This window comes from Coccidioides posadasii, chromosome 3 (genome assembly GCF_018416015.2).
Source record: "Coccidioides posadasii str. Silveira chromosome 3, complete sequence".
In the NCBI taxonomy this organism is placed as follows: Eukaryota; Fungi; Ascomycota; class Eurotiomycetes; order Onygenales; family Onygenaceae; genus Coccidioides; species Coccidioides posadasii.
In genome coordinates, this window is record NC_089409.1 from 6,272,173 (window position 1) to 6,298,865 (window position 26,693).

Consider the following 26,693-nt stretch of genomic DNA (forward strand, 5'->3'; position numbering starts at 1 on the left):
AAAAATAAAATAAAAAAAAGTAAAGGGTCTACAACCGCGTTCCATTTCATATTTCATGACTGTGGAAATGATGGGGGGCGCGTGCTGAGGTGCTTATGCGAAGGCCACGATCAGAGCGGCGACGGCAGCGATGGCACCACCATTGGCATTGCTAAGAGCAGCCGCAGCCCCGTTGGGAGAGGAGGTCTGGGTTTCAGGAGGGTTGTCGCTTGTAGGATTCGGGTTGGGGTTGGATGAAGCGCCTGTGGATGTGGGAGCGCTAGAGCCCGTGGAGCCGCCTGTGGCCTGAGAAGCGGTGTTGGCTGAGGCCGAAGTGCTGCTGCCGCCGCTTGGCTGGGCAGTTCCGGTTGTGCAGACGGCGCTCTGCGGGAGATCGGTGATGCCAACAGTACCACAGATTTTATTTGCGTAACGAACGGATTCTAAGCGGGTCTGAATCAGCCGCAGAGCTAACTACGATGTGCGGATCTGTTGGGGGGGGGATGGAGAGAGAATATAGTCAAGTGGAAAAAAAGGTGGTGGGTGAATGAATAGGCACTAAATACCTTGCTGTTCTGCCGGCGTGCAGTTCTGAGCCACGCAGCAGGTGATTGCTTCAAGGAAAGACGCAGATGTGCAGATGCACTTGGCATCAATGCCGCAGTCCTTGGGAATGCCTTTGGTGGCACATTTTTGCTATATTGCAAGATGTCTGTCAGCAGAGTTTCGCGTTTGATGAGAGACGCGAAATAGGTGTCGGGTGCGACCGTGGAACAATGGATTAATACACAGAAATCACTGAAACACCCTCCACAAAAGACTTCAATGTAAACAAGCTATTGCACTTACAGCGCATTCCGGGAGGTCGCCAAGCCCTTGAGCAGAGGTGACGGCGACCAAGCCAGCCAAAGCAACAATAGCAGCGGAGAGCTTCATGTTCGTAGTGAGGAGATAGAATATAAGTGGAAGTGGATTCTGGAAAATAGACAGAGGCGCGAAGGTGAGAGAAACGTGAAGAAGAGGATAGTGTAGAGGAGAGAGTGTGTGAGGGCGTGGGGGGGGGGGGGGGGGAGAAGAGGGAGGGACAGGGGAATGGTGATATATAGTTACTCCAGGGCGAGGAAGTGAACAGAAAAAGCCCAGCTCGGGCGTCAAAAGGGGGGAAAAATATAAATATACCACTAGTAGTGACTTGCTCCGTATAATACATTAATACAGGAGGATATACCCCGTACTGACTGTTGAAAAGCATATTTTATTGAGAGAGAGCCACAGCCAAAACGGCTTCCCTCAACCAGCTAGGTTAGTTAACTCAACAAATGATGATTGGGCTTCCCCCCAGCAACAAATAGTTCATTTGTCGGCTGGCCACTGCAGAGGATCGCCGCATTGGAGATCTGCCCGTTGCACAGGACGGCAGCTCTCTAGTTACATATATGTAGTTACCGGGACGCATCGCAGACCAGCGCCCGCCAGCTGCCTGCCACAAGCTCAGCGAGCACCCGACCATTGGCTTCTCTCCACAGCCACTCGCAGCAGAAGAAGCGGAATTCATTGACGTATTGCTGGGCCGTTGACACGTAACGAACGATCACCGTACCATGGTCTGGCTGCTTCTGTCCGTCGATCGGTTCCTCCAGGCTGCCTGCACCCGATCTCTCTCACAGCTGTGCGATGGTGACTCTTATCTTGCTCGTTCTCTTGTTTCGGGCAGAATGTAACAAGAGGAAACATCTCCGCTTTCCCTGTAACAAGAGGAATCATCTTCGCTTTCCCTCGCCAGGCCAGTCTGCTGCTGCTGGGGCGGGGTTCACTCGGTTGGCCAAGGGCCTGTATCTTGTCTGCTCCCCAGCAAGAGGGGGAATGTAACGGACTCCAACCAGCGGCTTTGCCCCCCCGGGAAAACGCAGGCGTCGGCTGACCTTCAAGTACTAGTTATTGGTTTGTGGTTACTACTCACATGGCTTGCAGCTGCTCGCAGGCCTCTTTTAAAGCAGACACGCCACCACGGGGGAAGAGAGCAACTGAGACAAGTTCAGAGGCAAATGAAGCCGACAGAAGGGTGCTTCTCATCTTATCCATGTATTCTGTAGTTGATACTCTGTTCTCCGCACACGGTACCGTAAACTCGAGCCCCTCCACCCTCTCTTGTAGCAGTCACTCGACGGTTACATATATGTGCGCGCTGCCGATCTGGCAGATCGAACCCTGTCGCGATCGTCGACTTGGCACCGCGTTCCCCCCCCCCGACCTGGCGTTTCTCTGGGGATGCTGCGCTGCTTCAGCATCTGGGCCTAGTTAATAACTACTCCGTAGTCAATTGTTTAATTTAGTTAACCTGCTGCAGGCGAGTCTGTTCTCTGCGTGGTTGTGTAGCTTGCTGACTCTCTCCCGCTATTCTCGCCTGTCCAACCGTCTCGGGCATCGCTGGAATCTCGCTTTTTCATTCACATAAGAAAATACAAAAGGCCCCGGGTACTTCAACACAACCTATAGAATGTCTTTTGCCAGCTTGGGATCTTGATCTTTTTGCCGGAGTAATTAGCCTGGCAAGCAGAAAGAACTGATCCAGAAGCGCGCTCCCATTCACCCCGCGCCCCAAACCTTTCCTGGGACATCGTTCCCGGTCCAACAACTCCCTGTACACTCAAAACCCAACGCCGCAACCATGGGCCTCGGGGTGCTTGACGACCGCAAGCTCGACCACGTACCCGGTTCGCCCCAGGAATCTAACACTCTCGTTCCTGGATGCCACTGACGCTTGAAATCCTAGGGACAACCTACGTCCTGGACGATGATAGCAGTTCGATCGAACAGATTCCGTCCGAGATGTCTCATCTCAAATACGACCGCAGCGGCCCCGTACCGATCATCCTTGTTCCTCAGCCCAGCGACGACCCGAACGACCCCTTGGTGAGCATGCACTCACTGAATGGCAAGGCCATGCACTCCAGCGTCAGCATCTCACTAACACCCCGTCTCAGAATTGGCCGCTATGGCGCCGCGACTTGATCCTCACCATCCTCTCCCTCATCTCCGTCATCTGCGCAACTACAAGTCCTCTGATGGCCGCAAATACGGTCACCATTGCCGCCGAATTTGAACGTACCTTCACGGACATCGCCTTGCTCACCGGATACCATCTCTGTGCCGTCGGCGTGGCCGGCTTCCTTTTCGTCCCAACCGCCCGTATCTGGGGCAAGCGCCATCTATTCCTGCTCGGAAATGTGATCATAATCTTTAGTTGCGCCTGGGCTGGCGCCAGCGGAACCAATTACAAGAGTCTCCTTGCAGCACGCATATTCCAAGGAATTGGCCTGGCTCCGTTCGAAGCACTGGTGAATGCCGCCGTGGGGGATCTCTATTTCGTCCACGTAAGTGCGCTCCCGGGAGTTCCCCATTCTATGTACGTATGCCTAATGAAAACACCTCCCCCACGGTAGGAACGTGGAAAACGAATGGCTGTCTCGAACGTGGCTCTTTTCGGAGGAGCTTTCTTGACTCCTGTTCTCGTCGGCAAAATTACTGCGTCGATGGGCTGGGCATGGACGTTTAATTTTGTCGCCATATTCGCCGGCCTTTGTTTGCCCTTCGTTTTCTTCTTCGTCCCCGAAACGGCATTCAGACGAGCGACCCACCTCAACACGGACTTTGAAGGTGATGCCGAGAGAAACCGTAACCCCAGGGATGTAAGGTATCAAGAGGAGATGTCAAATCGTACATCGGACCATTCCGGCAGTGGAACGAATGGAGAGCTCCAGACGGACGGAAAGTCAGACTCGGCAAATGAAAAGGAGATGAAAGAGGACACCGCTATCACCGGAACGGCAGGGCGACCTGGCGCTGCAAAAGCAGCATTTTTACAATCCCTGCGATTATTTAATGGCCGGAAGACAGATGAAGACTTTTTCAAGCTGCTTCTGCGGCCGTTGCCGCTTTTCTTCCATCTTGGGATCCTTTGGGTGCGTTTCGTTCTTAAGAGAGCCCAATAATATGGTTTCAACTGACTTTAGTACGTAGGGCTGTCTGATCCAAGGAGTCATCATTGGGTGGACTGTGTTCATCGGTGTAGTCCTGGCTGCACTCTTCATAGGCCCACCCCTATGGTTCAATGAGGTCAAAACAGGTTACCTTTACACAGGCGCCTTTGTCGGCTCGCTCCTGGGTCTGATCCTCTCGGGCCTGCTGTCCGACTGGTCCGCTAGGGTCATGATCAAATTCAATAGAGGCAAATATGAGCCTGAGTTTCGCATTGTCCTCGTTTTTCCCATGCTTATCTTCAGCTGTGCCGGCCTGTATGGGTTTGGGTATATCTCCGGGGACATTACAAGATACGGATGGCTTCCGGCCGATATTTTCTTCGCACTGGTGATTATTGGAATGGTGCTGGGTGCCGTGGCAAGCGCATTGTACCTAGTCGATGCTCATCGTAAGTCTTCCTCCTTTTTGACCAACCTTGTTATAGCCCCATTTCAACCTAACAGATGGGCAATAAAGGCCAAATCGCTGTTGAGGCATTCACCTGCCTTCTCGTGTTTAAGAATATGTTTAGCTTTGTCCTTACATACTTCGCATACGATTGGGTTGTTCATGGTGGTCAAAAGCAGGTATTCATCATTATTGCCAGCATCCAGGTGGGCATCTGCCTCCTGAGTGTTCCAATGTGTAAGTGTGTTTGCGCCCTATCTTGCCCCCCTGACCGAGTTCATGATATTACCTGCAGCTCATGTACTAGTCACTGACCTCTCTCCCCCAATCTTAAGACATTCTAGGGAAACGTAACCGCTCCTTTTTCCACCGGCATGATATCCTTAAGATCCTGCACTTGTGGTAGATCAAGTTAATTCTGAGCCACAGACCACGTCTGTTCGTCTGCTTTCGCTCCAATGGATGATGAACAATATCAGATTAAACCCCACTGCGTTTAAACTGATTTTCATCTTCTTGTCTCGACAGCCCTATTATCATTTTAATATTCGTTTAATCCCCGGCCGTTTAATTAATATCCTTTCAGGTTTCCGGGCTTCTTCGTTTACCCCCCAACCACATCACTTCGTTTACATGGCCGTTATGAGTTCAATGCTTGTCCTCGCAGCTGCTCTTGTACGATTCGGAATTTCGTTTCCTGCTTCCGATGGGCTGTCCTCTTGACTATTCCGGTAGAGTTAAGATGTTTTTTTGCCCGGCGGAGTATGATTATGGTATACTTATTAAGTTCACTGGTCCTACGACGTCTGATTACTGTCTTCTGGTCCGGCTTAATGTTAATTCAATAATTGATTTCGATGATCATCCTTGAACTGTTATTTTATTTAACTGCCTTTTTTTTTTTTTTTCCTTTCTTTCTTTTTTTCCTTTTCTTTTCTTTTCCTTTTTTTTTCCCCCCTGATTTCCTTCATCTTCAATGTGGTGTATGAGTGCAAGATACCCCTCACAATGCTGTGCATAAAACTCGGCTTTGTTATCTGAACATATGAGTAGATGGTTGGAATTGTTTTCTGAATACATTATCTACGCGATGGTGGAACATTAGCGTCGTTTGCTTTGACACACTTGTCAAATATCTTGGTGTATGGTACCGATATCATTTACCAGCGATATTCCCCGTTCCCTCTACTTCCCTTTTCATGTCTGTCTCACCGCCAGCTTCATGGCCCACACTTGTCAAGGTAACAGACCACAGCGTCGAGACCGCCAACACGAGGGCGTCAATACACAACCCCCAGTCCATAGCAAACTGCGTCATCGGCGGCTTATGCAGCGCATTGATCCTCCATGCCATCGCACCGCCAGCAGCCTGAAAAGTCTTGTACGCGCCTACCAACACCGCCGTGATGGCGGCAGAATTCGACATTGTCCCGATCAACCAGTAGCAGAACGACTGCCACAAGGCGTCGTACGCGCCGTAGAAAAAGTACAGGAATATCGGGCCGACGGCGATATCTGCGTCCATGGCGTAGTCGATGTCTTGCTTGAGTCCCTGAGCCAGGCGCTTGTCTTCCCATTTCTGGAACCCGTACCCTCCGCCCCCAGATCACCATGGCGGTGACCATGAGGATGACCCAGCCCACCCAGGCGCGTTGGCGGCGGTTAAGGAAGCGCACGTCGAGCGCCTAGCCCATGAAGAGGCCTCCGAACATCTGAGACAACCAGGAAAGGGCAGAGTTGAGGGAGCGGGTACGGATGTTGAAGGTAGTGCCGTTGACGTTGTTTTGTTGGTAGGAGTAGAAGACGTTGGCGCAGAAGAAGAGCGGGAGGATGCAGACGATTTTGAAGGTGAAGAGCGTTTTGGCGATGGTTCGAATTTTGTCGAAAAAGGGCTGATGAACGACTTCTTCTTCGGCCATTTTGAGCTGCGCGAGCCGGATGCGAGTTGGTGGGCAGATGAAGACTCCAATCGCCCACCCGAAAAACATGATCACCATGATGGCGATGTGTGTGCTGTTCGAGACGGTGCCGGACTTGGAATGAAAATTCAGGCCGAAGCTAACCAGCGAGCCGATCATACCGCCAAGGTTGAAGATAATCCAGAAGACCGCGATAGCTCGCCCCTTTTGAGATTCGGAGACGTAGGAGGTCATGATCGCTCCCTGCGCGACCCAGAGGAACGAGGCACCGATACCGAGAATCGCACCAGCAGCGATGACAAAGCCGCCATTATTTCGAACTGGAAAGAGATTGAAGTCAGCAAACGATGACATTCAGTCCAGGGTTAACAGTCAAGCGGGTTCTCACTGTTAAAGTTCAGCAAACTTACACTGTAGAGGCCATATGTCCATCCGCCCAAGAGCCAGCACGCCCGCGGGCCGATAATGGAGAAAATGGGACCAACTAAAAACAACGCGGTAGCGGCAGTCGCAGAGAGGAGGGCAACGTTCGAGTTTGCTGCAACGGTTTCGTCCACTTGTCCCGAGCCACCCAGTCCATTGAGCGCAATGTACATCTCGGAGGAGTAAGCTCGCAATTGCTATAACCTGTGCGGCCGAGAAAGAATAGGGAAAGGGGCAAAAACTCACTCCAGGGCAGCAGAAGCAAATAAAGCTGATCAAGACAACCTGGAACCAGGCATTGCTGTAGGTAATCATGTACCATGAGGCAGGAGAGGTAACTTCACCGCTCACTCCACCGCCCTCGTTGGTGGTTTGGGGGTGATGGGCTTCGTCAGTCATTGTGGAATGTTGGTCATAAGGGATAGCGAGGATCAGAGATCCAGTGGGTGATCGTGTGAGATGTCAACTACTCGCAAGTTGATGAGGTCGTTTTTTATATCAAGGATTGAGATTCAGAACAAAACTTAGGCACGAGACGAACGCGTTGCACGGGGAATGAGGAGCGTGCAGCTAAAGGGGTCAACAAACGTCGTTCGGGGGAATGCTCAGAGCAAAGCTAGACCTGATGTCCTCACGTGGAGTATCGTGGCTATCCTTGGGAAGTATTAAAAGAAGGCGGCATATTACACCAGCAGGAGGAGGAAGAGAAGTAGTAGTTATCCCGTCTGACGGAAGGGTGAAGACTTCCGGCTTTTGCCAGCCCGATAGCTGCGCATGACGAGCTGTCGATGCGATGTACTCAGTCGGGTTGCACCGGCCGCGGGTTTGGATCTAAACCGTCTCTTCGGGCTTTTTTTTTTTTTTTTTTTTTTTTTTTTTGAAGAAGTGTCTCACCCGTGATCAGGCATAGGATATCGATCGGCACAAGCAAGTATCCAGACATGGGAGAGGTATGTAGAGGTCCTTCTTGCAGTCTCAAAGGTCATCTCCGCAACGCCTTGCAGTGATCACTATGAGTTCATTGCATAAGTGTAAGCGAGGACAGCAAAGCTGCAAGATGCTATATATAAGTCCGTTCGAAAGATGGGAGAAAGAAAAGTGGACCGATGTTGCACCTGGAGCTGTTGGTAAACAAGCCAGATGCGCAGCCCACGTATGGGGTGATTTGGCCGTGTGGGCCGTATGGTGAAGCTTGTTATGTGCAGCTCCAGCGTTTTCCAGGCGATTTGCTATTTGCTCTATGGCGATTGGGACCGGCGGGCAGATTATCGCACATTCAGCTGGAGTGTTTGGCTGTGGAATCCAGAGAGCAGGCGATGGCGGCAGAAGTATTCCGGAACTCTGCTCGTCAAACATGTTTGTATCTACATATCGCCATCCCCGGCGCGCTCCGCTGCCGCAGCTCGCCGGCTTGGCGTGGCGGTTGCCCTGAGCTTGTTTGCACCGGAAGACCAAGATCGGCCGTCTTATAAACGCCGAAGATGCAACTGTCGCCGCTGCTGTAGCGGAATGTTTGCCCACTGCTAACTGAAAGGGTGAGAAGGGGGCGGAAGAGTGGTGTATGTGGGTGCTGGGACGAGTAGACGGTAGGTTAACATATCGTATTTCATTTCATGTCGTTGAAGCTTTTTGGAAATTATTTTCTTTTTCTTTTTCTTTTTTATTTTTTTCAATTTTTTTTGGCAGAATCGTTATCCATCTTACGAAACGGGAGCTCGGGCGCTATCCTGGATAACCGTTGGTGGTGATACCTACGGAGGGAAATACGGCGTCCAATTTCATTCCTAAATCGAAGCTGGATTGCACCAATTATTCCGATTTAACTCAGAGCTAAACAACTGGGACAACCCTCCGAAGCCAATTCTTATCCTTTAGATTATAGTCTCGGCGTTGTCGGCGCCTCGGAGATCCCGCCCGCATCTTCTGGGGCCCCCATGGACAGTTTATCGCGCTTATGGCTGGTGGAGACGCCGTTATGCGCATCGCACAAGAAGGCGCGGAGGATAACATCCACGCCGCTGTGCGGGACCTAGGCCCTCTGGCCATGCGGCCTGAGCTCGACTCACTGATTGGGATCGCTGCACCCGGGCGCACGCCGTAGGCGCTCGTCTGCTTGGAGTATGCGAAGAGGCGCGGCTGTGTGACGGTGGGGGGGAGGTTGTCCCCGGCAGCACGAGGATGAAGGCGGGTACGGCGACAAAACTGGTATTGAAAATGCTGAGCATAGGGGTGATGATCAGGAGTGGGGAGACGTATGGGAACATTGTGGGTATTCATGTGTCTTACCTGCAGTCGACCGTCCTTTTGGGCGTGTCTCCATTGGCTTATCTCGGTCTATAGATGGTTGATCTTGAAGCTTCTAATCTCGAACTTGAGCAACGGTCTCTAAATATCATTCGCAAGCTGAGCGCATCCTCGTGCCCGTCTACTGATGCAGAGCTCGACGCTCGATTAGCATGCCGTGAAGGTAGTGTCAAGTTGGCGCTTGCTGCTCTGGCATTGGAAATAACGCCTGAAGAGGCCCGCAGACGGCTAGAAGCTGCCAATGGCTGTCATGCGGGAGTCCTGACCGGCAGGTTAAAACCAGGTGGAATTACGCCGCATGAAAAAGGGCCTCCGTTGGCTATGTATGTTGACGGTGGAGGCACCAAATGCGCAGCGGTGGTGGTTACGCGGGAGGGACGGATGGCAAAAGGATGCGCAGGACCGTGTAATGTGTAAGCCGCTGGTCACTTGGACGTACTTGGACGCCGGGGAAAGATATAACCCATGTGGATATGGATAGTGTGGACGGTAGCTCTAGATCCAGCGCTTACTTCTATTGAACTCGCTGCCCAGCGTGCACTCGACTCTTTATCATTCTCAGCTCCCGAGGTGAAATCGCGACGCTAGGTCGGGCGGATGGGGCCGTCTTCTTGGGGAGGATGGCAGCGGCTTCGGCATTGGCCGTCACGTCGATCCGCAGCACACTCTCCGCCCTAGATGCGCTTCGAATGAGGCGCGCTCCGGTACAGATACCTGTAGAGAGTTTGTCGGAGCTAGACGGCCTGTCAAAGGCCGCGTTGAAACTGTTTAATCCCACGCCATCGACAAATTATGACCTTCTCATCAGCGTTCTCGCGGAAAACGATGAGAAAAAGCTCCACGGTAAATTTGAAAATTGCGCAGGCTGCAAGTTTAGTTATTGGATATCTGTAGATCTGACGTCGAAGCGAATGAAGCGCATGCCATTCCCTCAAGGGCTACAGAGGCTCTGCTGCGCGCCATTGCGATCGCTTCTCTGCAAGCGCTTTTGAAGCGCCATCATCGACCCTGGCCCTGAGCGGGGGTCTTCTGGCGAGCGTGAACGATGTTCGTCGCATGATGCTGCTAAGCAGAATAGAGGCAGAGGGGATAGATTTTGCAGCCGTGCAAGCTGTCAGGAAACCAGCATTATACATATTGCCAAAGAGCTGGCGCAGAGAATCCTCGGCTTCAGGTAAATGTAAAGAGAATGACAAATGGCGGAGCACTTAACTAGTTAAAACTACCCTGTGCAGAGCGAAATTCGAAAACCAACGACCGACAGACGAAACGACCAAACTAACTTACGACAAGGGGATTTTGCTAGCCAGCTACGGAATAGTCAGTGCAAACCCGGGTTACAGTAGGACCTTGTCGATCATCCAGACAAACAATGTCGCAGGCCCCCCAGAATATTCTTCCAGCGAAAGATCCTTCAACCACCAGCCCACAACGAGCTGTCAAAGCCTCACTGCCCCCGTTCAACATCATCATTCACTCGAGTGGTCACAGTGGCGGAGCGACAACGCGGTCACACAGACACAAACACACCCCATGTCTAAAGACCAGGGAAGACACAGGGTAAAACCGTGGATTCCTGCACGACCGCTGGCGCAGCAAGTATGTGGTCAAATCTCCCTTGGGGCTCGTATTGGCTCGCAAGCTCCGCCCCCATGGGCTTGTGCTGGTCTCATTCTCCCACGACGATAAGCAATCAAGCAGCCGAGCTGGCTCCACACGGTCAAGGCACCAAGACTCTAGCGCGGCTCATGTGCATCCCTGCAGTGCGGCCGTGATTTGTTGTTGCTTGGGAATGTGGCTCGACGGCGGAAGAAATGAATGCCACACACGGCTGGGCATCTGAAATTGGATCGTGTCCCGTATTTAAAAAGACCTTCCGCTCCCCTTTCCGCATTCTGACGACTCTTGATGCCTGTCTTTGCTGGCATTTGCGGGAATCTGCTCCGAGTCCTTTTTATTCGATCAACGACCCATTGATAGAACAGAAATCAGTTCCGATGGCTCCCAGACGCGGAGGCTTTGGCGGAGGCGGCGGTGGCTTCTCAGGAGGCAGCGCCTGTCCCAGCTCCGCCTTTTCGTCAGATTACTCGAGGATCATTCTGGCATTTACCGCCCTCTGGCTGATCGTCGACCTTGTCCTCGCATGCACGGTTGCATCGCGGAAGAAGCGCATTCTCAACGCTGGCCATGCAAAAGAGAGCTTACAGTGGGCCATGATTCATATGTCCATTAATTTCATGCTCCTGTAAGTGTTCATTCCTTTAATTGTCGAGAGCAGAGTCGCCCTGTGCTGCTTTAATTCTCGACTCGCCACTATGCCATATAATTGACTGGTCTTGCAGATGTAACATCCTGTTTCTTGTCAGCCTTGTTCTAAATGAGTGCGGCATATCATACTATGCAGTCACAGGCGTTAATATCTCTGCGATATGGCTTGATGGTCTCGCCATCCTCATTCTCTACGGCCTCATTCTGGTCCCTGTTTGCAGACAATTACACCAGGTTGCTGGGTACATCATGGCCAGGGTCGTCACCGTTGCTCATTTCACACTTATGCTTTTCCTGAGCAGTATCCTCATTTCATATCTCTCTGTTACGACCGCTGTATTGGATGGGATCGGGTCTAGATATAGGACTACTTTTGCTCTGTCTGACGCCCGACGGGGATTGATAATCACCTTTGACGTGTTCGCCGTGATTGGCATGCTCATGGCGGTCTTCAGCATCGCCACTGCGATGACCCGCTCGAAACAACTGCGAAGCGGGGTAAGTTTTCAAAATCAAAAATCTCGGCGATTGTTTCATGATCATGCGCTGACAGTTCCCGTTTCTTTCATATAGAACATGGCGATATGGACCTCGCTCCTTATTGTTGCGAGTCTGGGCCTCGCAACCGCTCGATTGGGCGACAACACCTACAGTTTTTTCCCCTCGAGGTTTACCTCTGATCCTAGGGGTCGTCTCCTTGCCGGAACTTTCGTCACGGACTTCTTTTATGCGATGACATTCCTCTGCGTTTTGTTCGTCGCGTCGAATCCTGCATTAACTACGTCCGATCAGAACACTGCTTCTGCCCCTGTGGAACCTGTCGCACCCCAAACCGACGCTGTTCCTATCCCAGTGGCTGTACCGGCGCCCAATGGCGAAACGAAGGACTACTACACGCCATTGCCAGTGGATCACAGTGCCACACCACCACCACATCAGCAACAGACGCAAATGTATCAGCAGCCTCAGCAACAGCAACAGCAGCAGTACCAAGCGGTGCCGCCTCCGCGACCCTACTATTCTTGAGCACAGAAAATTGAGACATGATTCCACATTGAAGCTAATACTGCTCGAGTAAATGCACAAGCCCTTACTGTCTGACCTCAGTGCCTAGAGGAGCGTATACACGAGATTGTGCCCCTGGTCGAGACCGTGTTTACTGGTGTTTAATGCGGACATTGAAACATGCCACGATGCTTGGATTATTAAGTGTACACCTGCAAAACAAGGAGCTTTGAAATTATTGGAGAGCAGTTCGTGGTCGCTATTGGTGTTTACCTTCGATGTTTCTTCTTCAGTGCTATGCTTCTTCGGCTGTCCTTATATGCTTCTTTCAGATACCCCCACTTGATTCTTGTACGATCTATTACCTGTGTTCCTACCATGGTTTGCTAGGGATTTAATGATATTTCCTGAGATGAAAACCTGGCTGCCCGGTCTACTTGAAATTAGGTTGATCTGAGTATCCGTATTCCGTTACATATCCGGGCCGAGAATGTTACACAAGGCAACACGCCCTTTGTGCAACCTTTGATGCACGTATCTCTCAGCCTTTACGGAGTATGGGAGACTTTGGGTCAGATTCCAGATTTTCGAGCCGTTAGCGGCGTCATATCATATTATCACCTTCTCAGATAAGGCATGTGTGTTGTTCTTCATATTATTCCTGCATACTATTTACAAAACGGATTATATCTTCCATGCACAATATGCATCCATGTAAGTGCTCTCCTGTTCCAATTCTGTCGTATTCTTACAAATACACATAGCAGAAGGGCCCATTTATCGTACTCATCAGGTCGCGCATTGGAAGCATCGGGCCACCCGCATACCCCAGATCAACCATCGTGTCGAGTGTCGTGTCAGGGGACGGGGGATCGTTCAAGAATGTGCCTGTCCCGTGGATCGCATTCTGACGATTCTTCAGATCCAAATTCTGCCAGATCCACCACACGCGATCTATCATCGCATGGTGAAAGAAAAAGGCTGGATCACCGGGTGAGACAAAGACATCGCGGCCCGGATCGCCACCCATGGCGTAGTGACCGCCGCCATGAACACCGATGGAACCGCTCCCAGGAATACCTTGCATGTTCATCTGGAAACTTTCAATAGTTTTCCTGCGGAGGATCAAATCCACAACAGCGGTAGCGTTGGCAAACTTTCGAACTATGGCATCTGTGAGGTCACGTTTCAAGCAGCGGGGGTTGTAGTCCAGTGGGTTAGCAACCGCTTCGGTTCTGTCGCCTGGGAGGACGAGCGCAGCGGGGCCAAGGTTCACTTTGAAGTTCTTGAATGGACCGCTAGTGACACATCCGCCACCAGTGCCCGAAGGCAGCCGGATTGAGGGTAGATCTCCGAGATGAAGAAAAATATCACCCTTGTTGGGGATCGGCTCCCCATTACCAGACATGGACGTGTCGCTGCCGTCGAAAAGGGGATGGTTTTCCAGGCCAATTACTGCTGAAAGCGGCCAATCCCAGTACCTAACGATGTGGCCCTATGAGCCGTGGATCTTGTTTTGATCTTTATGGTTGCAAAGTGTTGCTACTTACGGGAAGGCGCCAGTGTAGGAGCATTCATTGCGAAGAGCCTGCTCGTATTGCCAGGTGAAATACCTGTGCCACGCAAGGAATGTGCCCTTTTTGATGGTCAGACAGGGCAAGCTTTCACGTTGGGTACATGAAAAGACTTACGGTATAGTGGATGGTCAAGGTCTGCTGGATATGGACAGCGACGAAATCGTCATAGCGAGTCTTTGCTCCCGCGGCAATGCTGGATGGCGTCCTGGCGGGCAAGCTCTGCAGACAAAGGACAGCATCGATATAACTCTTCCTCTGCCTTGCCGTAAATGTGGACCTAACCTGTTGTGAGCATAGTTCCCTTTGAAAACTCATACACCCCTTGGCCGAGAGAATATATGCGCAGTCTATATAATGTGATCGGTGGAGCACAAGACATAAGTCTGGGAAAAATCTTACCATTCACGACGCACTCTGAGATTTGACAAGCTGCAGCCCCCGCTGCGTTTCGTCTGCGAGCCGGTTTCAAGATTCGACCTGCTCACATTGTACGCGATAGACGACAGCTGTTCGAGTTGGGCCTGGGCCTCTGGGGTGGAGGGAGACGCAGTAGGCGGAGTATCTGAGGGCGAGGTACTGCTTTCCACAGGTGTTGGCACAGCAAGCACCCGAGAGAGGAAAAGCCCGAAGGCTAAGGCTTTCAGGGCAACCATTTTATGATACCCTCTTGTCTCTGGAAGATCAGAGATGTGGAGATCCTGTTCTCAGAAAAACAAAGAGTTCTCCTGAAACACTGGATTGCAAACGATCACTGGGCACAGGTCATGAGTCTCCGAAAAAGCAATCAAGAATTTGAAATTCTGGGGGAACAGGGAAGTCGCCTTTTATCCACAATCATGTATAACCGGCAGTCGGCGCTGCTTTCGCTTCCGCGAAGAAGCCAAGGTGCAACAGCTAATGGCACCGGTGCCGACGCCTCAGGCTCGATTGGGGATGGATTTTATTTCGCTCTCTGGGCGGGGCGGTGGACAGAAAGGAAGTTCTTAATCTCTGCGCAAGCCACGTGGTGATTATGGCCTATCGCAACAGCAATTTCCCCTGCCAGGCCATTCCAGCCGCCCCATTGTGGTTGCGTGGACATATTTGTGCTAGAGTCCCTGAAGGCGGAACGCTCCAGGCGCGCTCTACTGAGCTGTGCAATATGTGCAGCGATAGGACCAACGACGCTGCTGCGAATGAAACAGAAAGACAGGATCCATTTTCACGGACTCCGTACGGAGTACAATCGGACGATTAGCTCGGTGGGCACGGGGGCCTTGGCGACGCACGCAAGGAGCCAGGGAGAAAAAAAATGGGGAACTTAAACGAGAGAAGGAAAAGTCCAATCCACTAGAGCGATGGCACTGGGGAGTTCCTCTTTTCCCATTGGTAGGGTTTTAGCGGAGAGGAAATCCGGTGGGAATGTCACTGTCAAAATTTTTGCCGCGAGTCATTAGCGGAGTTGAGAAGCCTCCTTTAATGGAAGTTATTGAAAGAAGTCCTCAATATAGACTTCTAAAAAAGCATTGCTAATCCGCTTTCCATGATATGCCGCAAAAATAATACTATTGGCCGCGATTACATCGAAGTAGTATCCCCCGCTTTGTGGTGGAAGCTCGACACCAACACCTCCGTCGTGCAGACAATCTCTTCCTGGTGCTGAGCCGGAAGAATCCTTTCCTCACTCGAATTATCGGCCAGAGTTCCGTTTATATTGGCGTAAGCGGAAGAGCTGTATTGGCCCGGGCTAAGATGCGAGGCCCTGCGATCTTGCGCATGAATGATTTCAAAGTTACCGCTTGAAAGCGTGACATTCTTGCTACCTCCCTTTGACATCTTGCTAAGTCTGTAATTGCCCGCCGCTGAAGAGTAACCCTTCGTTTTCTTCGTGCTATAGATATTGAGAGCCCTTTTGAACAGTGGCTTCAGTGTCGGGAGACTTCCGGCAATGATACCCATGTTCGCTTCGACCCTGTATATAGACGCGAGCAAAAGTCAGCCTTATTATCGGAGCATGGATCGACGACGATTACGTACACAACCCAAATCGTCAGATCTGTATAATCCCATGTAAAGTCACCGGTTTTTCCGTAATTGGGGAGGATCGAGAGTTTGATAAACGCTGCGACACAGGCGCTATAGCCGTCCGTAATTCTATGTTAATCATACTCGTGCTTCCACAAGGCCGAAGGAGCTATGACTCACAAGACACCAAGACTCAGGATGCAGATGAGGGACACTTTGACGCGGAGATTGACCTGCAGACCACTACAGATTGGTAATATTAGCCCACGTTATTTTATAGCAATGCGGACTACTGCCGGTCGTACCGAAGCATGAGGAATGGGAGGAACGCAAAAATGAGGTCAGTGAGGATATTTAGAGCTGTGATGTGTTAGTTTTGAGATCCGAAAAGCAAGATGGAGATGAAGAATACCGGTATTCGTATAGCTCAGAGCCACAAGCTGCTTGGGGGCAAAGCACTTGGACTTGACATTTATATCCCAGATCGATTCAATTTTATGACATTGAAAGATGAGGGTCTGCGAGCCTATTGGTTAGAACGATCCGTTTCGGGTTGATAATCCTGCACGTACAAAGAAGCAGATAGTTGTATAAATTGCCATCAAAACTAAATACAAAAATATTCGGTCAGCGATACGGCTTCGGGAGTGTAGGGTGAATGGGGACGAGGACGCTTTACCAATGACGATATGGATGAAGAGCTTATATCCCTTTCTGGGTGCAAAGCGTACCAGCATTAAGCCTATTGAGATCTTCACCGTCCCAATTGCCCAGAGGTAGATAACTTGGGTTGCGAAATTCAGCTGCATGGCCGTCTTCACCGTGTCCATTACGTAGGCCATATGCCTGCCGGCGCCATACTTCACCTCGGGGATGATGATTGCCCACCCCGCGAGAGACTGCAAGTAATTCGCTATTAATCTCAAGACATCTTGCGTATGGACAACGGGAAAGGATCAACAGGAAAAACATACCAAGGCCATTGTCAAACCCATGACATAGTCCTATGAATAATGTCCCCCAGTCAATCATGGCGATAAGATTGGACTACGAGCATTCTTTTTTTTTAAAACGTACATCGAGTCCAACATTTTGAACCACCCATATTCGCACATAGAATCGGGCCAACACGACGAGGAGAGCGATCCCCGTGGTGATCGACGTCGCAATGACGATCCGGGGTCCTTGGTCAACATCTGGCAGACCAGCTCCGCCCTGACGATCAACCAACAACATTTGCAGCAAATCCAGTGTGTGTCGTGCAGTCACACATCATGAGCACGGAGTACAAAAGAGCGGATCGGAACCTTCATATCTTCAGCCTGGGGGGCCACATCATACGGGCGTGCGTTTAATCAATCTATGACACTCCAGGAAAAGTGCCCACATTCTCCAGTTTTTCAGTTCCTTGGTACCTTTTGTTGTCGCTCCAGGATTATTAGACATGTGCAAGTTGATATTTGAGAAACCTGGTGGCTGCCTTCATCACGGCAGCAACGCTTTGTGATTCGCCTTTTTGACATTGGGTGGAATCTTCACGCTGTCAGGGGTACCGGTTTTACGGAGCAAATTTTCCTTTTCAGCCCAGATCCTCCAGATCCACAAGGGTCCATTGCTCACTCCGCTCAACCTTGGCCAAAGCGAGAGGAGAGCCAACCAGCAAGGCATGAGGTGAGATTAAAGTTGGCGCCGCCGATCGGATCGCGCACCCGTCCCGTGCCTAGTGTCCTTTTCTCGGCGAAAAGTTGAGGGGCAAGATGCGATTCGTAACAACCCGAAGTTCTCCGTAACCAAGCGCAAAACGGTATTAACGGTCGAAGCTATCGTCACATCCCTGACCCCCTGGACAAGGGTATGACTTACGGGGACATGGAAATAATATATCCAATATTAAGATGGAGAACATTCACCACCTGGCAGTCGTTTAAGAGTTACCTAGTTAAATCGAGAAGAAAACTTTGTCCAAAATCTGCCTGGCGAAATCTCGTATCGGACGTTGATTTGGTGTTTTTCGCAGTTTATGTCCCGCATATGTACGGAGTACACCCAAACGGAGTTCTCTGTATGGAGGATATTGCCTAGGAGACCCACAGAAATCTCAGTTGTTTGTCACTACTCCCGTTGATTGGCCAGATCTGAAGTTCGTCGCTGTTCAGCCGATGTCCAAGGCGAAATGACGCCCTGCGGAGGCCGTAGCGCTGCCAATTGTAGCTATACAGGAACATCGATTGAGAGCTCAAGAGAAACGGACCAGTGGGCATTCTGCAAAGGGGACTTCGCACACAATCGAATTGAATCTCTCCTGGGCGGACAGCGCCAGGCCGGGGAGACTCTTTGCGTCCAAATTAGGTTTCCCGCCGCGCCGGTTCATGGCACCCGAAGCCGTGGGACGCTTGACCCGAACGGGAATTAGGGCATAATAGGTCCATGCGAGAAGAAATTGGAAGGTTACCTTTAGCCAATTGACATCGCGCCCTGCTGGTAACTTTGCTTCGGTTGATCCAGCCTTTCTCGGAATTCTCGTCTTTTGTTTGTTGGGCTGCTTTCGATCATTCCACCCTTTGACACTTTTAACCTTTCCGTCGGTATGCGGAACGGTACTCTGTACGGAGTACTCCGTACTTTGTCACTAGTTAATGCGAGCAGGGGGAGTCGTTAGCTGCAGCCTTTGTTACACAATATAATCCATTTCCTCAAGGACAACGAACATTTGACGCATAACGAGTGCGGAGTCCACTCTCCACTCCCGTTCATTCATAGCTCTTTGACTGCTACTACTTGTCCTATGCAAACTGTTCGTGTCCCTCGTTGTGGATTCAATCACTCTAAAACCATCCATTGCTGGTGAGAACCTCCGTGACTGAGTTGGCTACGATAAATCCCCGACTTCCGATGCAAAGATATTGATATGAGAAGGGTGGGGTGACGCGAGTGTTGTCGGCCGTGGCTGTCTGTGAGAGCGACCCGTTGCATCGATCCCATCTCTTAGGGAACTATTTCGCGACTGGTTAAAGACTGAATTCATTATACGTAACAGAAATTCTTCTATTCATGAACGCGTATCAGAACTATGTACGGAGTACTACGTATAAAATGATAATAAAACACATTTTTCTGCATATTTTCATCCAATATGCTCTAATGATTAGGCGACCTGGAATATATTGGGATGAGAGGTGTGTAAGGCTCTAGGATAATTTAGGTTTTGTGGCTTCTCCGTTTGTGCAACTCGAAGCTAAGGTCGTACGAGTGTCATATAACTGGCGTTCGAAGAATTTAAGAATTTCGTCGATCACACTATTTCGGAAGAAGCGAGTCCGGTCAGTCATATCCACCCGCCAGCATCTTAAAAGGGACGTGGATGAAAGGAACTTACATAACTGGCGCACTGATTGCCAACACTGCCTTCCACTCGAGCCAGTTCAATGGTAAGATCGAGAAAAGGCCTTGCAGGAATGGAATATACAAAATTGCGAAATGAAGGGACATCGACATTATGATCGCGCCGACAAGCACCATGTTGTTCCACAATGGGAAGGTGAAAAGGGACTCGCTGGACGACAGAGCGTTCATGGCGTTGAACATCTCAATAACGACGAGGATAGAGAGCGAAACCGTGGATGCCGACTTTGACATGTCATTCGTGAACATCTCGCACCCGATCTCGGGGAACTCTCTAGAGCACTTGTGGAAATGCGACTAAATAACGTAGGATCAGCTACAGTCCACGATATTGAAACCCTCTTAAGACAAGGAAAACCTACTAATTGCCAAAATGTTATTTGCGGACCCTGTGGATTATACATAAACCACCAAGCGAAACCAAAAACAGTTGCGACACCGACATATATACCGATCACCATGTACCGGAAGAAAAGCCAGCCACTAACCAGCGCTTCACCACGCTTCCTTGGCGGCCGCTTCATAACATCATGGTCTGCGGGATTGAATGACAGCGCAGTGGCCGGTAGGCCATCAGTGACGAGGTTGACCCAGAGAAGTTGGACAGGGATCAAAGCCTCTGGCATGCCAAGCGCTGCTGTAAGGAAGATAGACACGACTTCGCCGATATTGGAAGAGATCAGATACCGGATGAACTGCTGGGTGTTGCTATAGATGGATCTCCCTTCTTCGACGGCAACTTCAATCGTTGCGAAATTATCGTCGGCCAAAACCATATCCGCCGCAAGTTTGGCGACGTCGGTACCGGAACCCATTGCGACGCCGATGTCAGACTTCTTCAAGGCGGGAGCATCGTTGACACCATCTCCAGTCATTGCAACGACCTGTCCGAGAGACTGAAGTATGTCAACTAGTTTCGATTTATGGGTTGGCTCAACACGGGAGAACAGGGAGGCCTGTCTCGCAGCTTCAATCTTTCCTTGCTCGCTGAGCGCATCAAATTCCCTTCCGGTGAAACTCTTGCCCCGCAAGTCTTCATGCTTTCCAAACACACCGATTTGTCGACAGATGGATTCGGCAGTGTTTTGATTGTCACCCGTGATTACAATAACTCGAATTCCAGCCTCTCGACATTTCTGAATTGATGCAGCCACTTCGGGTCGAGGAGGATCAAGCATACCAACAAGTCCAATAAGGGTCATATTTTGTTCAAGCTTCTCGTACTCATTTGAGGTCTCTGCAGTGTGCAGAAGAGGCGCCTCTGCAACATTTGAAATACTGGCAATGGCGATAACCCGAAGACCCCTGTTTCCATAATCCACGACTTCTTGCGAGATCAGCTTGGCATGATTCAGAGATAGGGGAACCCTAGCGCCGTTGGATCCCAGCAGGGTATGGGAGCAACGCTCGAGGATCGATTCGGGAGCACCTTTCACAAGGAGCATTTGGTTTTTCCCGTTACCCACTAGCACAGACATGCTCTTTCGATCACGAGAGAACTCATAGGTAGCTTTTAGGGGCAGTCGGTTTTCATAGTGCTTGCTAGCTGCATGTAGCCGTTCGGATGCCGGTAGATGCTTCAGCTTTTGGTTCACGTCCATGTCATCTGTGCCAATTTTCTCAACTAGCACTCTGAGGGCTCCTTCAGTGGGTTCTCCGACATTGCTATAAGTTCCGCTCTTCGGATCATACGATAGTGCCGCATCATTGCACATAGCCAAAACTTCAGCCATTTGACAGATCGTGGACGACGTAGCAGCAAGATCTTCCTGAACTTGACCATTTTTCCGTAGTTCGCCGACGGGGGCGAAGGTTGTACCTTCGACGCTGATTTCCTCAAGGCCGGTGCCAGACTCATTGAGGTAAACAATCCTTTCAACGCTCATCTGGTTAGTGGTAAGGGTGCCTGTCTTGTCTGAGCAAATTACACTGCAGCTGCCCAGCGTTTCCACGGATGGCAAAGACCGAACAACGGCATTCTTTGCAGCCATCTTTCGTGTTCCCAAGGCCAAACAAGTGGTGATAACTACAGCCAGGCCTTCTGGAATGGCAGCCACACCAAGCGAGACAGCAATCTTGAGATAATAGATTGCACCCTTTGTCCAACTCCCATGACTCGGATCGCTGAAATGTTGGATATTAATGAGCCAAACGAGGACACAAATAACCGTGATAACCTTAGCCAACATATCACCAAAATCATTGAGTTTTTGTTTCAATGGCGTTGGCTCGGAGATCTGAGCTGTGATACTCTCGTGGATATCACCAATCGCGGTACTCGACCCGGTTAAAACAACGACTGCAGTGGCATGGCCGCTGACAACCGTAGTTCCGGAAAATAGGATATTTGTTTGGTCCTGTTTCACAGCCTGAAAGTCCTTGATTTCTAAAGTACCCTTGGAGACACTTTCACTCTCCCCAGTCAATATAGCCTGGTCGACGCGGAAGCTATTACTCTGGATGGAGACAAGTCTGCAATCCGCAGGAATACGGTCGCCGACAGCCACGTGAACGATATCTCCAGGAACGAGCTCTTCAGCCTTGATGCGTTGCACAGCGCCATCTCGAACAACTTTGGCCTCATTTGCTGAGTATTCTTGAAGAGCAGCAATGGCCTTCTCTGCGCTGTTCTCCTGTGATACGCCGACTATCGCATTCAAGATAAGGATTGTAAGGATCTAAACAAGCTGTGTCAGAAATTCCAATTCCAAGGCCATATATGTTCCTCAGCTTTTCGAAACACGCACCACTGCGGGGTCAACAAAAGCGGTCCAGTCGTCGCCTCCCTCAAAGAGTGCGAGTACAAACGAAACGACAGCCGAACCCAGGAGGATTATAACTAGTTGATCCTTGAATTGTTCCAGTATAAGTTCCCATAGCGGTGTTGGCGGTTCTTCCGGAATGGCTAGATAATAGCGAGGCAAGAGTTTAGCATAAGAGTGGCATGGAGCGAGAGTAATATGTATTGACATGAAATTAAGGCGGGGGGATAATCCATCACTCACCGTTGGAACCATATTTCTCCCTCGATTTCAAAACTTGCGCGCTGGAAAGACCCTCCTGCTCATCGACTTGAAAGTGCTGGAGGACATCGCGTGGAGAATGTAAAAACGAGCGCTCCATCGTCTGGGCGCAAGATTCAGTGGTTCCCGGCAGAGCTCTTTTTGTCTCTTGCTTAGCTACCCGGTGTATATAACCTTTGGAAGGATTTGGCGAGAGAGAGGAAAGGAAAGGAGGGAAGGGGAAAAGTAGAGGTGGCTATAAACTTCGGCGCATACAGAATCGAAGCGGCCGGCTGACGCCGCTGGTACGAGCAAGATTCGTGTGCGGGACTGTGGAGAAACTGTGGTCAAACTCGTGTGTTATCTTTGGGATTGTGCCGTAAGATCTGCGATCTATCGAACCCGGCCGCCAAGCCCTAGATCATCGCAAGGGCACAATGCACGAGCGGTAAAATGAAAATAACAAAGAGCGATTGGGGGTGGAAGTAAGAAAAAGAGTGAAAGGCTGACCGAGCGAGTCTCTAGGTAATATATCCCTCTGTTCCCGAGCGCATCGGCCTGGTGATGAGCTATCGCCGGTTTTTCAACGTGGTCTTTTCGATGGCCGATCGCCGGTGTTGCTTATGTAATCTCATTGGGAGCCGTTATATTATGTAAGGTAAAAAGCTTAATTTAAACGCCAAGACAGCCAGAAGGTTCCGCGGCTCCGGGATAATGATTCCATTGGATGGAGGAGCCACTGTGGCTAGTTGACACCTCTTCAGGACGGAGGAACTATAACCCGAAGTGTTTGCGGCTGACGCAAAGCAAGACTGGCTTTGAAAGGTCGAAAGGCTGGCTGCCTTGCGATGCTCGATCTGCTGGGAGCAACGCCTCGTCAACGGGCAGTGGCTTCGGGCTTCGGCTTGTCGACCATCGACGAAAGCATCGTGATTTACAATCATGGTGGACGCAGGGCGTAAGTCTTCCCAACTACTCTGGATTCTGTATGAAGTATATACGGAGTACGGGGTAGGCTTTCTGTATTTATTGACCGGTGGTAACTTCATCGCCCAGGCATCGCCAAGGGCTCGGTGACTATTGCGTTGGGGGCAAAAAAAGAAAAAATAGGTATTAGGGAAAACTGATAGCATGGGGAAGAGAAGGGGGACGGGGAAAGGGTTCGTAACAAGGGCTACAAGCATCACAGACCCAGAAATGCATAGATGGGTGGGCAGTAGAAAGGAGCAGCATCCCTCCCTGAGGACAAAAGAGGAAGAAGAATAGCAAGAAGATAGCTCTGACTACCTGATGGTATTAACCGCATGATAATAAACTTCTTTCTCCAAAGGAATAAAGGGGGCAGGCCCGCAACAAGGCGTCGATCAAGGTAAAGGGATTTGGGGGGTGGGGTAATAGAAAGCTGCATTTCCGATCAAGTCTCACTCTCTCCAAACAATAACTAACTCCGCAACCTGAAAGATACACAACCCTTTAAAAAGAACAACAGAAATGACAACTAAAAAGAACATGTGAAGGTGTAAGCAATCCACACTACGAATGGACCGTTTTCAACTCCCATAGGATCGGCGAAGGAGATGGACAAGCAAAGCATGGATTGGGCGACCAGTAAAATTATTACCGGAAAATTACCATCCTTTATGATTCAGCAGCTGTTTCCTTCTTGTCTTCAGTGGAGGCGGGAGCCGCTGGTTCGTCAGTGGTAGCGCTAGCCTCGGCGGGCTTCTCCTCGGAAGCTGCGTCGGTGGTAGTTGGCTCTGCCTCACCGCCGTCAGACGACGTCCAGAGAGTGAGGTTATCACGCAACAGCTGCATGATCAAAGTACTGTCACGATAGGATTCCTCGGACAGAGAGTCGAGCTCCGCAATGGCGTCGTCGAAAGCCTGCTTGGCAAGATGGCAAGCCCGATCAGGAGAGTTGACAATCTCATAGTAGAAGACTGAAAGGTTGAGGGCAAGGCCAAGGCGGATGGGGTGAGTAGGGGTCAACTCGGATTGGGCAACATCGGTAGCATTCTAGGGGGTGCCCAACGCGAGTTTAGTAGAGCATACAAAACGGTGTTGCAGACGACAGAATCAAGCTGTGGAGTAATACCTTGTAGGCCTCGTGGGCATTGGTGGCTGCAACCTTCCGCTTGTTACCAGAGGCGAACTCGGCGAGGTAGCGGTAGTAATCTCCCTTCCTATAGAATCATTGAGCTCAGCGCATTTGCTCACAGTACACTCCAATCAGCATCGAGGTTCGAGCGCAACGCACATCTTGTAGTAGAAGACCTTGGACTCGCCGGTTTCAGCCTTGGGGATCAGGTTGTTGTCCAAGACCTCGAGGACGTCCTGGCAAACACGCTCGAGTTCTTCTTCGATCTTCTCGCGGTATTCCCTGATGGTGGCAACATGTTTATCAGAGCCTTTAGATTCCTCCTTTTGCTCGATAGACGAGATGATACGCCACGAGGCACGGCGGGTGCCGACAACATTCTTGTACGCGACGGAAAGGAGGTTGCGCTCATCGACAGTGAGTTCACCCCCGAGCTAGCGTGAAATTTAGTACAGGGCGTACTCCTCTGCCGGGTCACGCGACATTTTCACAGCGACAAACATCGAGGGAACTTACGCTGGCGACCTCCTGTAGAAAAAGTCAGCCCCTGAATTATCTCACCATACTAAACATCATATAGAGTGTAACAAACCTTCATGTAGGTGACCATTTCTATAATCCAAGTCAGCGCTCCATTCCTGCACGTTCCCCTGTGGCCTGGATCTGCTTACCATCATAACGCTCGGCCTGCTCGCAGAGGCGGGCGAGAAAGGTCTTGCTGCATTGATGTGAGCAGAGGATAGTTGAAGGACCATGCGCACAGGATTGGAAAAACCTACTTCTCACGCTGGTCAAGACAACATCATTAGTACTGTCAGTGCACAGCAATGCCGAGAGAGAGCAACACAAGAAGAACAAGAGTGGAGGGTCGCTGGTGCTGGGGCCGGAACCTCTGGCAAACCAACCTGAGGAGAGGGGTAAACATACTTCAGAAGTCATTTTTCTGTGAGTGTTGTAATGATTGAAGGGTCAACAACAAATGAGGGGATGCTGGGAATACTGGTGATTGGGAAAGAAGAGGAAAAGAAAATTGTTTGCTAGAAGAGGGGGTGCTGGTAATGGTTGACCGTGCAGGTTGGTTGAAACAGTTGATTGTCCTGCCTGGAGGAGAGGAGTGAGAGGGAGCGAGGGAGCGAGTTGAAGGGGTTTGGATTTAGCGAGTCCTTGTTGAGTGATGCGAGGGAACAACAAAAACACTAACAAACTGGTTAAGGCTGCTGTTGTCCACCAGTGGCTTGCTATGCCGTGCCTCTCCTGTGACAAACCTCTCTCTCATTTAGCAAACATTCTTTTTTTTTTTGCTTTTCACGCCAAAGCGTGAAAAAATTTCATTTGTTAGCCATATTTTCTTTTTCTTCTTCTTTTTTACGCTTTTCCTTTTTTTACCCTTTGAACTCACTCGCTCTGATTCCGGCGGCAAAACCCACCACAACATTTTCATTTCCCGCCCCTCACTTTGGATGGCTGGCGATACGCGCCATTGACCCAGCCTGGGCCGGAGTGACATGATTCTGCTAGAATGGAGCCAAAAAAACAAAAAAAGGTACGGAGTACTCCGTACAGGTCATGATATTTCTGCTTCACTATCTAGATCCTTACAAGCAAACTTTGACAGCCAAAAACAGCGGCAAAGCCAGTGATTGATGCAAAAAAAGCCACAAGGTCCACAACAAAGGCATTGACTGTCCTAATACCCATGATGGTTAAGTAGAATCAGAAATGAGAGAGCACATTTTGGAATTATGATACCTAGAAAATAATTGCATGGTACCAAGTGGATGAAGACTGACAGGTGAACTGCCTGACGCTGAACCTGGCAATCTTGTCCATGTCGCGTCCTACCGTGAATCTGGCTCCATCCGTTGTACGGAAAACAAAAATTGAAAAGGACCGGCAGCCAGTGAATCGCCTGTATATCTCCAGACATGAAATCGCCAATGGAGTTTTGATGGCAGAGGCTTCCTTTCTTCCGCAGCACCTAACCCCATCCCAGCTTCGCGCGGTGGAAGGGGGTTTGCTTCTGGAGATCAAATCTTTCCATCATTCGACTTCTCCTTCTCCTCATCGCCAACCTTGTCACGATGCAGCATCTTCAAGTCGATGGACGAGGACAAGAAAGACCTATTTAGAAATACCACGTAGATACTCCTATGTAGGTACGTCCATTTCTGTGTTCATACTACGTAGCCAGCCTAATATAACTGCAAAGGACCCTGGGAAGGGGTATAATGAGCCTCACATATGGTTGAGTGGTGCAAACGATGCCACCCACGACAAGCCATTG

At 50.3% G+C, this 26,693-nt stretch overlaps 10 protein-coding genes across 10 annotated transcripts; 3 read left to right on the top strand and 7 right to left on the bottom strand.

Annotated features, from left to right (window-relative positions):
* Positions 1-5: 5 nt before the first annotated feature.
* On the bottom strand, positions 6-1,094 carry D8B26_006951 (uncharacterized protein). Its single transcript, XM_003066862.2, has 3 exons — positions 829-1,094; positions 546-675; positions 6-422 (listed from the first exon to the last, which is right to left on the bottom strand). Exons 1-3 carry the CDS (start codon positions 913-915, stop codon positions 94-96), a joined length of 546 nt encoding a protein of 181 aa, XP_003066908.1. The 5' UTR covers positions 916-1,094; the 3' UTR covers positions 6-93.
* A 1,553-nt stretch (positions 1,095-2,647) lies between these two features.
* Positions 2,648-4,861, top strand: D8B26_006952 (uncharacterized protein; the record flags this gene model as incomplete). The annotated part of the gene is made up of 7 exons (XM_003066863.2): positions 2,648-2,693; positions 2,753-2,892; positions 2,964-3,353; positions 3,423-3,941; positions 4,000-4,408; positions 4,477-4,644; positions 4,743-4,861. The coding sequence occupies 7 exons, from the start codon at positions 2,648-2,650 to the stop codon at positions 4,811-4,813; spliced, it is 1,743 nt and encodes a 580-aa protein (XP_003066909.2). The 3' UTR covers positions 4,814-4,861.
* Positions 4,862-5,563: 702 nt separating this feature from the next.
* D8B26_006953 (uncharacterized protein) lies at positions 5,564-7,148 on the bottom strand (the record flags this gene model as incomplete). Its single annotated transcript, XM_066125344.1, has 4 exons — positions 5,564-6,000; positions 6,161-6,646; positions 6,715-6,946; positions 6,996-7,148. The coding sequence occupies 4 exons, from the start codon at positions 7,146-7,148 to the stop codon at positions 5,564-5,566; spliced, it is 1,308 nt and encodes a 435-aa protein (XP_065981426.1).
* Positions 7,149-9,089: 1,941 nt separating this feature from the next.
* On the top strand, positions 9,090-9,470 carry D8B26_006954 (uncharacterized protein; the record flags this gene model as incomplete). The annotated part of the gene is made up of 1 exon (XM_066125345.1): positions 9,090-9,470. One exon carries the CDS (start codon positions 9,090-9,092, stop codon positions 9,468-9,470), a length of 381 nt encoding a protein of 126 aa, XP_065981427.1.
* Positions 9,471-10,970: 1,500 nt separating this feature from the next.
* Positions 10,971-12,756, top strand: D8B26_006955 (uncharacterized protein). Its single transcript, XM_003066865.2, has 3 exons — positions 10,971-11,298; positions 11,396-11,819; positions 11,895-12,756. The coding sequence occupies exons 1-3, from the start codon at positions 11,051-11,053 to the stop codon at positions 12,345-12,347; spliced, it is 1,125 nt and encodes a 374-aa protein (XP_003066911.1). The 5' UTR covers positions 10,971-11,050; the 3' UTR covers positions 12,348-12,756.
* A 318-nt stretch (positions 12,757-13,074) lies between these two features.
* Positions 13,075-14,563, bottom strand: D8B26_006956 (uncharacterized protein; the record flags this gene model as incomplete). The annotated part of the gene is made up of 4 exons (XM_066125346.1): positions 14,303-14,563; positions 14,018-14,180; positions 13,877-13,962; positions 13,075-13,807 (listed from the first exon to the last, which is right to left on the bottom strand). Exons 1-4 carry the CDS (start codon positions 14,554-14,556, stop codon positions 13,075-13,077), a joined length of 1,236 nt encoding a protein of 411 aa, XP_065981428.1. The 5' UTR covers positions 14,557-14,563.
* Positions 14,564-15,414: 851 nt separating this feature from the next.
* D8B26_006957 (uncharacterized protein) lies at positions 15,415-17,309 on the bottom strand. The gene is made up of 9 exons (XM_066125347.1): positions 16,985-17,309; positions 16,882-16,911; positions 16,587-16,806; positions 16,480-16,514; positions 16,320-16,425; positions 16,213-16,267; positions 16,088-16,150; positions 15,920-16,018; positions 15,415-15,854 (listed from the first exon to the last, which is right to left on the bottom strand). The coding sequence occupies exons 1-9, from the start codon at positions 17,141-17,143 to the stop codon at positions 15,461-15,463; spliced, it is 1,161 nt and encodes a 386-aa protein (XP_065981429.1). The 5' UTR covers positions 17,144-17,309; the 3' UTR covers positions 15,415-15,460.
* A 1,052-nt stretch (positions 17,310-18,361) lies between these two features.
* Positions 18,362-18,746, bottom strand: D8B26_006958 (uncharacterized protein; the record flags this gene model as incomplete). Its single annotated transcript, XM_066125348.1, has 2 exons — positions 18,362-18,536; positions 18,616-18,746. The coding sequence occupies 2 exons, from the start codon at positions 18,744-18,746 to the stop codon at positions 18,362-18,364; spliced, it is 306 nt and encodes a 101-aa protein (XP_065981430.1).
* A 217-nt stretch (positions 18,747-18,963) lies between these two features.
* Positions 18,964-22,858, bottom strand: D8B26_006959 (uncharacterized protein). The gene is made up of 5 exons (XM_066125349.1): positions 22,315-22,858; positions 22,057-22,214; positions 19,672-21,987; positions 19,284-19,606; positions 18,964-19,204 (listed from the first exon to the last, which is right to left on the bottom strand). Exons 1-5 carry the CDS (start codon positions 22,430-22,432, stop codon positions 19,096-19,098), a joined length of 3,024 nt encoding a protein of 1,007 aa, XP_065981431.1. The 5' UTR covers positions 22,433-22,858; the 3' UTR covers positions 18,964-19,095.
* A 1,091-nt stretch (positions 22,859-23,949) lies between these two features.
* D8B26_006960 (uncharacterized protein) lies at positions 23,950-25,633 on the bottom strand (the record flags this gene model as incomplete). The annotated part of the gene is made up of 8 exons (XM_003066869.2): positions 25,337-25,633; positions 25,189-25,196; positions 25,081-25,127; positions 25,002-25,021; positions 24,926-24,937; positions 24,569-24,843; positions 24,407-24,494; positions 23,950-24,327 (listed from the first exon to the last, which is right to left on the bottom strand). The coding sequence occupies exons 1-8, from the start codon at positions 25,346-25,348 to the stop codon at positions 23,950-23,952; spliced, it is 840 nt and encodes a 279-aa protein (XP_003066915.1). The 5' UTR covers positions 25,349-25,633.
* Positions 25,634-26,693: the final 1,060 nt, after the last annotated feature.

Excerpts from the sequence above, each read along its gene's own strand:
- D8B26_006951 (XM_003066862.2), bottom strand. The coding sequence starts at position 915 with ATGAAGCTCTCCGCTGCTATTGTTGCTTTGGCTGGCTTGGTCGCCGTC. Across the intron at positions 676-828 it reads GCGACCTCCCGGAATGCGCT|CAAAAATGTGCCACCAAAGG; the intron begins GTAAGTGCAATA and ends CTTGCAATATAG. Across the intron at positions 423-545 it reads CACGCCGGCAGAACAGCAAG|AATCCGTTCGTTACGCAAAT; the intron begins GTATTTAGTGCC and ends AGACCCGCTTAG.
- D8B26_006955 (XM_003066865.2), top strand. The coding sequence starts at position 11,051 with ATGGCTCCCAGACGCGGAGGCTTTGGCGGAGGCGGCGGTGGCTTCTCA. Across the intron at positions 11,299-11,395 it reads TCCATTAATTTCATGCTCCT|ATGTAACATCCTGTTTCTTG; the intron begins GTAAGTGTTCAT and ends CTGGTCTTGCAG. Across the intron at positions 11,820-11,894 it reads CGAAACAACTGCGAAGCGGG|AACATGGCGATATGGACCTC; the intron begins GTAAGTTTTCAA and ends TCTTTCATATAG.
- D8B26_006957 (XM_066125347.1), bottom strand. The coding sequence starts at position 17,143 with ATGTTGTTGGTTGATCGTCAGGGCGGAGCTGGTCTGCCAGATGTTGAC. Across the intron at positions 16,019-16,087 it reads ATCCTGAGTCTTGGTGTCTT|CGCCTGTGTCGCAGCGTTTA; the intron begins GTGAGTCATAGC and ends GGACGGCTATAG. Across the intron at positions 15,855-15,919 it reads GATCTGACGATTTGGGTTGT|GGTCGAAGCGAACATGGGTA; the intron begins GTACGTAATCGT and ends GTCTATATACAG.
- D8B26_006959 (XM_066125349.1), bottom strand. The coding sequence starts at position 22,432 with ATGGAGCGCTCGTTTTTACATTCTCCACGCGATGTCCTCCAGCACTTT. Across the intron at positions 22,215-22,314 it reads GGAGAAATATGGTTCCAACG|CCATTCCGGAAGAACCGCCA; the intron begins GTGAGTGATGGA and ends GCTATTATCTAG. Across the intron at positions 21,988-22,056 it reads CTTTTGTTGACCCCGCAGTG|ATCCTTACAATCCTTATCTT; the intron begins GTGCGTGTTTCG and ends CAGCTTGTTTAG.